The sequence below is a fragment of the Rhopilema esculentum genome, chromosome 2 (genome assembly GCF_057945365.1).
Source record: "Rhopilema esculentum isolate cy_ngs chromosome 2, ASM5794536v1, whole genome shotgun sequence".
In the NCBI taxonomy this organism is placed as follows: domain Eukaryota; kingdom Metazoa; phylum Cnidaria; class Scyphozoa; order Rhizostomeae; family Rhizostomatidae; genus Rhopilema; species Rhopilema esculentum.
Window position 1 is genome coordinate 2,307,041 of NC_142816.1, and position 13,429 is coordinate 2,320,469.

Here is a 13,429-nt window from a genome sequence, read left to right on the forward strand (position 1 = left end):
CCGTAAAGGAGATGAATAGGGTTTTGGGAAAAAAGAAAAGCGTTGCTTTCAAGATCAGGGATGGCAGGCTTAGGTCGTCTTGGACTCAATCCGAGTATCCCAAAAACGGTTAAGCTAAATGTTGGGTGAATTGCTGGATCCTAAAAACTCCCAATATTGTTGGGAAAGATGTTGGGTTAAATGTTGGGCGAGATGTTGGCTCATCCCAACAGAATGATTAAGTGACGGCGTCATAAAATTTGTTTTGGAAAAATTTGGAAACGCAGTGGCATAAGCTATTGATATATTGAGATATGGACATTCAAGCCAGGCATTTTACCTACCACCAAATCGTCGTTATTTTTTCGGTTTTAGTAAAAGATTCTTTGAAGTAGCAAGCCAAGTAAGATCGTTATCAATCCATTAGAATAATGCAGGATTTTCGTTAGCCACAACCAACAATTTTCGTTGGAGAGATATAACCGATTTTTTGCATTTAAAAGTATACCGTGCTACTTGTTCAGGTTATGCGGTCTAAATTAAAAGCATCTAAAATTTCGTATTTAGAAAGGATGTGACTTATCATTGAATTTTGCAACCTATCATTCATCACGGAGACGAGTTGGGGTATCTACGGAGGAGCAATTTGACCGCAACACATTCAGCATGAAGGTTGTGTTCTTCCTAACTCTTATTTGCCAGTGGAATAATGTATTCTCGGTAAGCATAAGTTTCTCAAAAGAGTTTTATAAAATTGCTTTTGCATATTTTTATAAAATTGCTTTGGAAATTGCCCTTTAGCATATCACCTTTGACCCCTTCTGCTTGTAGGAAGGAGGCCAGACCACAAGAGCTGTTTGAGTTTCCTTCCTTGTTTCCTTTTACCCGAAGAAAGATATGATAACGATTATGCAATGAGTGATTTGTTTTTAGAGAGAAAAGCAATTCAAAGTTGTATTTTTGGGGAGCTTTTCCTTGGTTTTCTACTAACATACCACTAACATTGATATCGATGGCCTAACACTTGTTGGAAGCAATTTTTACCTGCTCTGTTTACTTTTTAGAGTTTGAAGCTTTCAAATGTCGTCAAAGTAAATAGCGCTGGAAAAACTGACTTCGAGTCTGAGCTTTTCAGATGGCCGTAGATCAACCTATTCGAATGCTTCTCATTGCTCCCATTCCCTTTAAGGAGAGGGATATTGATGTTTTATGACTCTCTTGGAAGACTGAAAAAAAGATGAAATTTATTTTCTAAAAATGGATATTTCTTCTCTTGTAGCACAATACAGACCAGATCTGTCATCTAATAACTTCTCATTAATTTATATTTTTAGACATTTAAAAGCAGGGCTGTTCTAGCTGTCTTAAGGACTATACCTTTTTCATCAGAGATGTCTATTTTAGGCTAGGCTTTCTTTTGTGAGGGTTGAACTGTTTTTGCAAGTTCAGCAACAATGGGAATGATCATTCCCCTTTTCAAACTGAATTCTTTAGGGACACAGGATTGTCAATTCTATCATTCTTAGTATTTTATCATATTACCCTTGGATCAAAACCAATATCAGATGGATTGAATTGAAGCATATAACCCAGCATCGAAAAAAAAAATTTCATATGGGCTGAGAGGCTTTTCATTCAATTATTTGTTTGCAAAGAAATATAACATTATTTGGCAATTTGTAGGACCCAGCCTCCAGAATCCAATGTCCCAGAAAAAAGCCATGAATGCAACAAGACAGGAGCATGAATTGCTAGAAATCAACTAACATACCGTTCCAAGTAAACTTCAAGACCTGTTTATTTTCCCACTTGATTTTAACAAAATGTATATTTGCAAAAGCTCTGGTTTCATTTTTAGGCAAGTATTCCTACTCCAAACTTCAATGATCCACTTTTCCCACTACAGTTTCATTTGGTAAGTAAGCTCTGTTAGTAAGCATCCTAAAATACATCATTTAGAAGCTTTACAAAAATTCTACAGAGCTCACTTTATGAAGTGTAAGAAGGAAGAAATGCAGGATTGGCTGTTTGCCGAATTCTGTGCATCTTGCCTTGAGTAATAATATGAAGGTAATAGTCAGGAACAAAGCAAAACGCTGTTGAGGATCCAATGTTGTTTGATATGATAATAAGAAAGACATTTTTTTTAATAATTTATTATATAATATTTTGCCCCCAAGCATGCAGGGCTTCATCATAGTGAAAGGGCTTCATCTTTTACATCTTTTACATCATGAAGCCCTGAATGCCAGTCAAAATATTAGCACACATTAAATTTGATTTTGTTTATAATCATATCATTGGATTCTTATCATCAATGTTCTTTGTTCCTGAATATTACCTTACTTAATTTCCTAAAAGTGTCTATATACTTTCAAAATTTTCAAGGTACAGAGATGAATGTTTTGTCAATGTTGTGTAATCTTCCCTTGTAAAGTATAATTGGTTTTAAAAATCTTTTTCCTTAAAGTAGATTATAGTAGCTCCCACTAATGCTTGAAGAATTACCACTTTATACCCCAGTGCAACAGTATTGCTTATTTAGGTCCAATTTTTTTATGACTGTATGACTTTAAATGGAGTGACTAAAGAAGATCACCTGTTGTCAAAGCAGAAGTAAATTAACAGCAAAAAGATCATCATATAAATTTTTGACAGATAAACTTTGTCCAAAAAAATTTTGGACAACTTTTCAGAATTTCGTAATGACAAAATTTGGTCATGGATTTTCAACACAGAGATATTACGAATATCACAAGAGGAAAAACCATACAGTTGGCTTGATATTCAGTCCCAAAGGTACAGACTCTGTGGAGACATTTGGGCTTGTGTACCCGTTCAGAATAAGGCTTAACCTTCCAGGCAGCTTTTTTACACAAAACAGCATTTCAGGAAAATCAAAATAAAAGCAGTATATTTTCTCAGTTTATACGAAAGCAGGTCAAAAAAAGATGCTTTTTGCGCCCAAAGAGTCTCTACTCTCTATCAACATTTTATGAAGTTTATGAGTAGAGAATAATCAAAAGTATATGTTAAGTTCAAACTTTGGGTTGACAAGTGCAAATACCTTGAACGAATGAAAGAAATAGTACAGTTGGGTATTAAAAATGTAGGTGGAATCTTTTGAAATTGGTGACAAAAGACAGTTAGAACTATTTTTATCAAACAATGGTGAAAACAAAGTTAGTCAAAAACTGACAATGATTATGATGATTATGATGATGGCAAAGTTGGCATTCACTAACTACATATTATAGATTTTATATTTTAATTCCCAAAAGTCTTAAATTCAAAAAATTTGTTGTTACCAAATTTCATCCCATTTTGAATTTAGTCTAAGAAAATTTCATCAAAATAATGCTTTGCTACTTTATAGGATAAAAGTAGTTAATTTGACGAAAACACAATTCTTAACTACCAGACAGTTTCCTTTTTTGAGCCCTCTCTCCTACAGACGATAGCATCTTTGAATCTGTTTCTTCTACTGACTAACATTTCTGTACCTGGAACAATATCAATTATGGAATTGCTTGATTCCAAATTTTTAAGTTATGTTTCTGCCTTAAATGTGTATCAACCCAACAAATTTAGTTAGTGATAAACTAGCAGTAGCTGTTGCATCAATGATTAGGGCACTGCAAAGAAAAGACACTCCAATGGCTGATATTCAGGCATTTATTTGACTGAGGCCCAGGATTTTCTGACAAGATAGCATCTTGGATGGGCTTTCGGCACATTGAGCGCTTGTAAATTGTCCAACCAAAGCCTGAATTTTCCGACAAAGGCTGATTGGAGGGAGGGGGCATATTCTCTGCCACTGAGGAGCTCAATTTCAACCAGTTCAGTTTTCAAGGAGGCTGTTCAGATTAGATCTTAAGGCAAACTTGATATCAACATAATGATTTTTATATATTGATCTTGCTGTTTTAATAATTCCTAGAATGAAAGGTATGGGGTGACAATGAATATACACAAAGCCTGGAAGAAAGGACTGACTGGGAAAGGTGTCACTATCTGTGTAAATGACCCAGCTGGAGTTGACAAGAATCATGACGATCTTTCCTCTAAATTTGTGAGTAACATTCCATTGAAAATTATAGTTTATTTGTCTGTTTTGTAATTTTTCCTTGCTATGTAGTTATTTTCATTTGATGTTATCAACATATTATTGATGTTTTTGAATGCGTTGTGGTTGCTTGTCAGGACCCTTATACTTTTATAGGGAGAAGTATAAGGGAGAAGCATTAAGAGAGACTGAAATGCATGAACCGTTCAGTGACTTGGCAACTTTGCGTTCAACTGTTTGACTGTATCAAAAAAACCATATGCTTTGTTGTAGGTTGTCGAGGGAAGTTTCGATTACAAAACCAATAGCTCTGATCCAACTCCAGATAGTCCTGCGCTGTATGAGTAAGTGTAGCAGTTCAAAATCCTAGAATGTTCAAAACCCATAAGAAGATACTGAAATGCAAGCTGACTGTCAGCATGTCACAATTACTTTTGGTAACCCATAATGGACCAATGATATTATGTCATTCCATCTTGCAATGCTTTTTTTCTTGATGGCTTTCTTTAAACGAAACGAAACGAAACGAAACGAAACAAAACGAAACGAAACGAAACGAAACGAAACGAAACGAAACAAAGCAGCATTTATTACATCCACACTTGGCTAACAGTCTCAACGTTTCCAGCAATATTGTTGTAAAAAAGTAAGAGTATTCATTTGATGAAAGCTTGATGACCAGATTGATTTTTGTTACAAATAACAATCTATTTAATTTTTAGCTCGCAGTTACTATAACAGGAAATGAGTAGAAACGACTGGGAAACAAGTAGGAAACAACTAAGAAAAAACTAGAAAACAACTAGGAAACAACTAGGAAACAACTAGGAGAAAAATAGGAAACAAGTAGATAACAATCAGAAGCAAGTATAAACGACTATAAATAGCAGAAATTGGTAAGAAAAATATCAACTGCGGCACGATTTTATTTAATTAATTTTGTGAAAATCCTTTCTTAATAGCTATATAATGATTGTATTTAACATAGTATTGTGCAGGAGAAATTACACCCTTAAAGCCCGATATGAATGCCAGCATTGCAGTGCAAATATCACTGGCAATTTAACAAACGTCTAAGATTCTTTCTATCACTGATTATATATGATATTGACACATGCTATTTTGTTGCAGCGGGCCATTGTCGCATGGAAATGACATGGCAGGTCTAGCTCTCGCCAAAGCAAATAATGGTAAATGCATAGTGGGAGTTGCATATGATGCCAAGTTCTCAGGTTTGTAACCTGAAGTATTTAAGTTCATTACGGAATCAGTTTTAATCATTTTTGTTTTAATCAGTAAATCCCATATAAAAGAAGGTTTCCATAATTTCTTTATCATAGCTTTTAGTTAAGGTCTGAAAATCTTTTGACCTGTTAATGGGCCTCTCCAGCCAAATTTTGCACTTGCACTTTATTGGGTAATCTAAAGGAGTTGAACCTGCTGATCACGAATTCGTTATTTGTTTTTCGAAACTTTTGACAGTTTGTGAGATATAAGCTCTTGCATTTCGATACTGGTACTGGTACCCAGTCCTCTTTTAGGTATAGCGCTACAACGTTTTAACTTTGCAAACTATAAAACTGAAACATTTTTTCTGGCGTTATTTGACGTGTTAAATAAAATGAGACGCAAAACAGCTTTAAAAATTCCACTAAAGCAATTTTTAGACTACTGTACTTGTACCCAGTCCTATATTGGGTCTTGCATCGTAACTTAATAACTATACAAGTTTGTATGTTTGTGATGTTTGAAGTTGAAGTTAATAACTTTATATTTCCTAGCGTAGAGTTTTCGATCTATGTTCTGTCGTTTTAAACTCTGAAGAGTGGTACACTCATCTAAGCAATAAATGTGCCTGGAAAGTATCATTTTACTATATTTGCCAATTATTTTGATATGGTTGATATCAACAATTCTTGTGCATCGAATGATGTATAGTCTAATCGGATTCCGTTAATAGTTTGGCTTTTAGGAAGAGAAAACCAAATATTGTGTCACAAATGTTTACCGTAACCCTAACTAGTATTCTCGTGCTTCTAATGTAATTTCATTTTAGTTTCTAAAAGAGTTCATTATTTTCATCATTCAGGCATCAAGCATATGCGTGGCAGTTCATCAGATCCATCCTACCCAAAGAGATTTGCACATTTGATGCAGTATGCGCATCATATTAATGATATATATTTGTGTTCTTTTGGTCTCTCATCATCTCCTGGATATGTAGAGGAACCCATCAAAGCTGCATTGAAAAATGCCACTGAAAAGGTATTATTGTTTTTTATGCTTTGTTATGTTCCGTTATGTTATGTTATGTTATGTTTCGTTTTGTACCATTATGTTCCGTTATGTTCCGTTTTGTTATGTTTTGTTATGTTCTGTTATGTTCCGTTATGTTATGTTATGTTATGTTATGTTATGTTATGTTATGTTATGTTATGTTATGTTATGTTATGTTATGTTATGTTATGTTATGTTATGTTATGTTATGTTATGTTATGTTATGTTATGAATGCTATGCTATGTTATGTTATGTTATGTTATGTTATGTTATGTTATGTTATGTTATGTTTTGTTATGCTATGCTATGCTATGCTATGTTATGTTATGTTATGTTATGTTATGTTATGTTATGTTATGTTATGTTATGTTATGTTATGTTATGTTATGTTATGTTATGTTATGTTATGTTATGTTATGTTATGTTATGTTATGTTATGTTATGTTATGTTTTGCTTGTTCAAGCTGTGTTATGGTATTAACTGCCAAAAATTCTTTTGTAGGGTCGGGGTGGTAAGGGTAGTATCTACATGTTTGCTGCTGGGAATGCTGGAATGTTCAATGCAAGTTGCGGTTTGGATGAATATGTTACCTCTGTTTATACCATTGCCATAAGTGTTGTAACAGGAAAGAATGTACTATCACGGCAAGATGAGGCATGTCCTTGTATACATGCTGTCACGTATGCCAGAGATTTGTCACTAGGATTAAAGTATCCACATGATCGCATGGTAAGAAGCTTCTTCTTTATTTGAAACAAGGGCTTATAATAACTTCCAAGTACTATCATTTATTATGAAATGCTATTGTGAAGCTAAAAAGTGAAATTGGCTTTTCTTTGCACAAGGTGAAACTGGCCTACAATTTCTCTTACAGCCATCGAGTGCTCTGCAAAACAAATGCAAAGAGAATAGTGGGGCATCATCTGGTGCTAATGCTGTTGCCGCAGGAATAATTGCATTGGTCCTTCAAGCAAAGTACGCTGAGAAGCGGTTTAATCGTAATCATTCTATCTTGAAATTGTGAATCTGATTGTGCGCTTACCTTGTATCAGGGACCTCAAGCGATTTAGCAGAAAGGAAAAGTTACAGTTGCAGGGAGGGGGAGGGGGGCTTTAACTAGAGTGAAGGTCAAAATGCTCTGAGAGTGCAACATCCTCCAATAAGCCTCCACATTGACATGAAAATTTTACAATGCATAATTTTAGCTTATGATGAAAAACATATGTAACGAAATTGGAAAAACTAAAATAAAGGAGACCGTAAACTTATTGACTTGCAAATTATTTCGCTTACAAGGTGAACTTGAAAAAGGTGAAAATGCTTTTTATATTCGTATAGTGAAAAGCATTTAACGGTTTCCAGTTGTAGTGCAGTGGTACACCAACCCTATGCCAAGGTACGCCAATGGCTTAGGCCAAATTTGGTCGAAACTCGGATAGGACAGAAGATTATTTGAACATTTAGGCTACTCTACACCGAAGATGCCGAAGATCTTTCTCTTATCTTGGACTCTTGAATCTGGAAATAATTTCATATTCAAAGCCACCAGTCTCTTAGAGTCGAAATGGGTCATATTTTCATACAAGTTTCCCATTTTCATATTTTCTGCACCGCAAAAAGGCCCTTCCTTCAGTTCCTTTCTTCAGTAACATGCAAGCCAGCTATAATACTTTCAAATTCAATATAGCACTTTATTTCATTGATTTACATCTTTATCTGTTATTGCTTATTGTGAACTCCTGCTGATTCATTTTAGCCCGAATCTTGGTTGGAGAGATGTCCAGCACTTGATTGCTAGAAGCTCGTGTTCTCAGTTCTCCTCGGTTCAATGGAATACAAACAAAGCCGGTTTTAAATGTATGAGCAATTGCCCTTGCTGTTAATAGTAAATTTGTTTCGAGAAGACTGTCTTGAAAGTCTTATGGCCAGTTCTGAGCTTGCATGGGCTAGACGTTGTTGAAGACCATACAGTTTGATACAAGCATTAATATATAACGATTGGTTTTTGTACCGTTAGCCCCACCTGTTTTATGCAGTGTTATTTGTCTGTTTTATGCAATTTGATTTTTTATTGTCATTGACTTGAAAAACTCACTCAACTTTATTGTCATGTGAATTTTTGTCCTTCTTATCATAAAAATTTGGTAAACCTCAATGGTTATCAGTGGAAATTTTTGCAGTCTCAATTACTACAAAAATTTAATCAGCAATATATGTATATTTATTTCAATAAGATCTTATGTTACAGACAGTGTTAATTTTGGTTTTGGATTGCTGGATGCTGATGCCTTGACAACGAATGCCAAAAACTGGACAAATGTCGGACAACAATTGGAATGCTTCATGGCATTGCCAAATACACCAAGGCGGTAAGCACGTATAACTAGAATGTTCTTCACAAAGGAATATTTGTAAAAATGAATATCATATAAAGTAGTGCTCTTTGTTGGTCAATTTCTTTGCACGTTTCGGGCCTAATATAGTTTTAGTGTTGTGAACGATGTGAAAAGACGTTTACAAGAAAATTGTTGCATCATGGTTTGTTACCATATTTAAAATGAAAGAATTCAGCTGGTCTAAAGAGGGCGATCGTTATCTTCTAAAAGACAAAAAAGCTCCATGGTTAATTTGTTTATACAATTGAATTCCGTTAATCTGGAGAACGACTTTCGACTTCTATAACACAGACAATCCAAAAAGAACTGAAAATCAGTCTGACTTAGTAAAAGTCCGAGTTTTCTAGCGTACGACTTAAAGAGATTGAACCACACTCTTTCAACTGAAGCAACCAAAGCCATAGCGCGAACCTTTCTGTTTTGCTACTCAGTCAAGGCAGTCATCAAGAAGATACAAACTAAGTTTGATGCTTTTTGGAAATCAGAAGGGCAATTGCACTTTTCTACCTCTATGTCCTAAGGAAGGTTTATATCGACCCAATAATTTTCCCAGTTCCAAGATAAGTGGCCAAAAATAAGTTATGCTTTGACACATTCCGAAGTCATCTGCACCAGTTAGAGCAAATTTTCCAGACCCCGCGCTTTAAGAATCCATTACAGACCTCGATGGAAAAGCCTTAACCGCCATTTTGTGTACGTAATATGTTGATATAAACATTTCAAAAGAATTTGGATAGCTGTTTAAATCTGTATAACGCAGTTCATTTCAATACATTCTTTTTGTAGTATTGACGGTGTTGCAACGATAACAGAAGTGGTCGATTTATCCTCTTGGCCAAGCCACTGTGGGGGAGAAGGCAAAAAGATCAACTTTCTCGAGCATGTTGTCTTGCAGTTCTCCTTGAATTTCACCTTTCGAGCCAACATTGAAATTGAAATTGAAAGCCCTGGTGGAAGCAAATCTGTTCTTTTACGCTCAGGTGATTCAACACAGGATATATTAAGACCTTAATAGCTATTTTTTGATGCTACACAACTGAGAGCAGACCCCAACATCTCAATACTCAATCTGCATCAATCTGCCTCTATTTTTGGACAGACTGTAAACTAACTGTTTATGGCAACATACTACTTTATTGCTACGTTGCAATATAAACATCGTCAGACAATGAACCTAGGGTGATTGGATACATAGGTGTAGAAGACATATGAGCTGGGAGGGCTGCATTTCACCAATTTAGGAAAATTATATGGCATTTCAGGCTATATCCAGGCAATTTTGTCTCAACCCCCCCCCCTAAACATTTAGCAGATGCTACGCCCATGACTTGATTATTATACTGGTCACCCACCATACCTCGATCATGTTTTATTCACAATGTCGTTCAGCATGCTCTACGTCGATAAATAAAGACAAAGCACATTTGAAAGAAAATATAATTTGGATTTTTGTTTCTTTGACTCTCCATCAAGTAAAAAGAATATGATAGCGATTTGTATATCTCTGCAATTAATCTTTTGTGTTGACAGCTATTTCATTAGTTTCGTTAAGTTTGTTTCGTGATCAACAAACAGAATTTATAATGCACGTTTATTTGCTCAATTTATATTCTCGTTACATTGATCTCCAAGGAAAATCAAAATAAGAGATCATTTGTTGATAGGAACTAAATCTGTACTTATGTATAAATATAATAAGGGATTGTTTCTCTTGCAGGAAGATACTTTGATTCACTTCAGGAGATAAAAAACTTGTCAGTGAAGTCCTTACAGTTTTGGGGAGAAATACCTCGAGGAAGATGGCAAATTAGGTTGAGAAATGTCAAACCAGATCCAAAACAAAATGGTAAACATTTGTTTCTTGGATATTGTCATATATTGGTAAAATTCCCTCCAAAGCAAAAATATGCATTCGTTATATTTTACTACAGCCAGTTTTTTTGTGAAATTATTCATTGTATTTTATACTTCAGATATAGATGGTCACACACTGTATATAAACACCTTTTAAGAGACAAATGTACATCATTGATAGGTACCTTGTACAACTGGTCAGTGAAGTTATATGGTACTGCCAGTGCTCCTATGGCTGGAAACACAGTAGTTGCATCGCAGATCAAGATAAACCAAACAAGCACAGCATCACCACCAACCACCAGTATGTTATTCTCACACTATAAAAAAATCGCAGAAAATCTCTGCGTATTCATTTTCTGCTTTCAATTACTGCTTTACATTTCCTTTTTTACCATTTTACGTATCACAATCAGCTCTTTTTCACAGTTTTCTCTCTTTATTGGTATCAACTGTTCATTTACTTGTATAAACTTTCTCTTTTTGAAGTCATCATTTTCATGCCTGGATGATGGTAGACCTATGTCTTCTATCATAATGCCTAAAGTAATCTTGCTACCAAAATATTTTATTAATGAAGAATTTATAAACATGAAGAAAGCCACCAGCATTATAATTAAATTCAACAGACAAGTCTGCAACATCCAATTTTGAACAATCTTCGTCGTCCATGTTCACAAGGTCAACATCACTATTAACTTCTACAGATCCTTGCACTAACAAAAACTCGAAACCTTGTGGAAGTGCATCAAGTAAGCCATCCAATTTTTATCTTTGTCGCATTGTTATTCTTCGAGAATGAATCACAAATATTTTTGCAATGAAAAATGAATAGGAATATTGTATCGTATGTAGGGAATACTTTATTTTTTATTTCGTTAGTCATCTAATTTTATTTTATCTGATATACTTATTTGCGTATCTCCATAGGTATAGCAATACAAAGTAAAAACCCTCATTTAGTCTACTCTGTTCACCAAGCCTTCATATATGAGTTTTTTATTTCTTTCAGCCAAAGCACCATCACTGATGATTGCAGCTCTCCTGTTAGTTTTCACTCTTTTTGGTCACATTGTATGAAAGATTCCTGTTGACTCAAACACCTCGTCAAATACAACCTAATAGAGAAATTTTGGAACTCTTGAAAAATGCAACATAGATATCTTCCCTAATGTTTTCTAACTATGACCAGATTATTCCCATGTACATTTGCAAGCACTTTTCTTCGATTACTAGAGCATCATCTAGGAGAGCTGGTTTCTTTATTTTTCATTTCATTGGAGGGTACTATGAGTAACTCCTTGAGTAAATATATCAGTTGTTCGTTTTGCTTTTTTGTGTCTCTTTTTGTTCATTTAGCTTTAAAAGTAATACCTGAAAACCTTCTAATATAATCGTATTGGTCAGACGCAAACATTTGTATTTTAAATATGCAATTTCTTTGCTTTATATAAATATGATTTACTGGCTGATTTTATAGATAATATTGCATAATTCTGCTTAAAAATATATTTAGCAAATATCTAATACAGGCAGTGTATAAATTTAGAATTTATATATTTGTAGTGATTCTGTGATTGTCGCACTAACATGGTGACGTCATCACCCAAATAACTAGTGCATAAGCAAGTTGATGAAACAAATTATTCCGTGCACTTTATGTTTTCAAGGATTAATTTAGCAAAGAGTCTTGAATATGGGCTCCAGGCTTAAGATACTAGCTAGCCTTTAGCGAAAGTTCAGTAAGATGATGACGTCATCATTCAAATAGCTGATGCGTGCAAATGTAATTAAGTTATATATCATTCGAATCTTTGTTAAATGCTGATTGTAAATATGTATTTCTACAGCTAAGCTGTTAAACTGTTAAATGTGTCGGTTTTTGTGGCTTAATGACGTCATCAAAATCTGCGACTTCCGGTCAAAATTTCAAATAATATATCTGGGATTTGGAATCTACATTGTCCTTTTAGTCAGATTGGGTAAAGACATTTTTGGTAAGGCTGATATTCAGATTGTCTGAGAATATTCCCTTCCTGTTCCGGACGTTTGAATCATAGCTTCTCAGTGGAAGGTGGTATGTTAGCTAAGACAAATGTAAATACAAAAGGGTTTTAGATTCATGAATAAGCATTTTGCAAAAGTTGCTTAGCAATTTTTGAATTATTTCAGGGAGTTGAAATAATATTATGCATGAATCTGACACGTTTGTTGTTCTCTTTCAAGTAAAACCTAACGGTAATGACCGATGTTCTCCGTAGTGTAGCATGTGCTTCCCCGAAACTGATTGTTATTGTATGTAATTTAATAATGTCATCGTCTCTATCTGAATCTTTGTACTCTGTTGTTTGTACAGTATGTCTGTTGTTCTGTCTTGATGTGTTGATTAACAAACTGTGATGTTGTATAGAATGATTAGATCTAGATTGTAAAGTCAGTTGTTGGATTGAATATGAACATATGAACATATGAACTTGTATTTGTCTTCCTCGCTACAGTCGATCATGTTGCTATTGTTTACATAAAAAATCTGTGATCCTTATGCCCTATTTTAACTCTACTAGACAGGGCCGGCGAAACGTATTTGAAAGTGGAATGGCCAAAATATAAACGTCTTGAAAGGGCTTAAGAAAAGCCGCCACCATGATTGGCGGGAAGAAAGATTTTAGAATCATGGAGTCTTAGGGATGGCCAGAAACTGTATCTAAAATTTATTTTGACTGAAGGTGTCGCATTGTCGCGTCTATTGTGATGCTGACTTGGAATAGAAAAGTTTTGCAAAGTTTTAGAATAACCACCATTATATAGCATTGAATTTTTGCAACCCATTATTCATCATGGAGACTAGTTGGGGT

General features: G+C 34.7%; 1 protein-coding gene across 4 annotated transcripts; it reads left to right on the forward strand.

Annotated features, from left to right (window-relative positions):
- Window positions 1-490: 490 nt before the first annotated feature.
- LOC135695302 (furin) lies at window positions 491-13,296 on the forward strand. Of its 4 annotated transcripts, none has more exons than XM_089109064.1 (15): window positions 496-699; window positions 1,838-1,894; window positions 3,920-4,051; window positions 4,319-4,389; window positions 5,177-5,277; window positions 6,135-6,310; window positions 6,826-7,053; window positions 7,199-7,299; window positions 8,081-8,181; window positions 8,573-8,693; window positions 9,507-9,700; window positions 10,438-10,566; window positions 10,756-10,878; window positions 11,204-11,326; window positions 11,587-13,296. In XM_089109064.1, exons 1-15 carry the CDS (start codon window positions 646-648, stop codon window positions 11,652-11,654), a joined length of 1,779 nt encoding a protein of 592 aa, XP_088965190.1. In that variant the 5' UTR covers window positions 496-645; the 3' UTR covers window positions 11,655-13,296. The 4 variants fall into 4 exon arrangements, with proteins under 4 accessions (XP_088965195.1, XP_088965190.1, XP_088965191.1 ...); XM_089109065.1 differs by having other exon boundaries at window positions 499-699; window positions 11,282-11,326; XM_089109069.1 differs by lacking the exon at window positions 6,826-7,053 and having other exon boundaries at window positions 491-699.
- The last annotated feature ends 133 nt before the right edge of the window (window positions 13,297-13,429 follow it).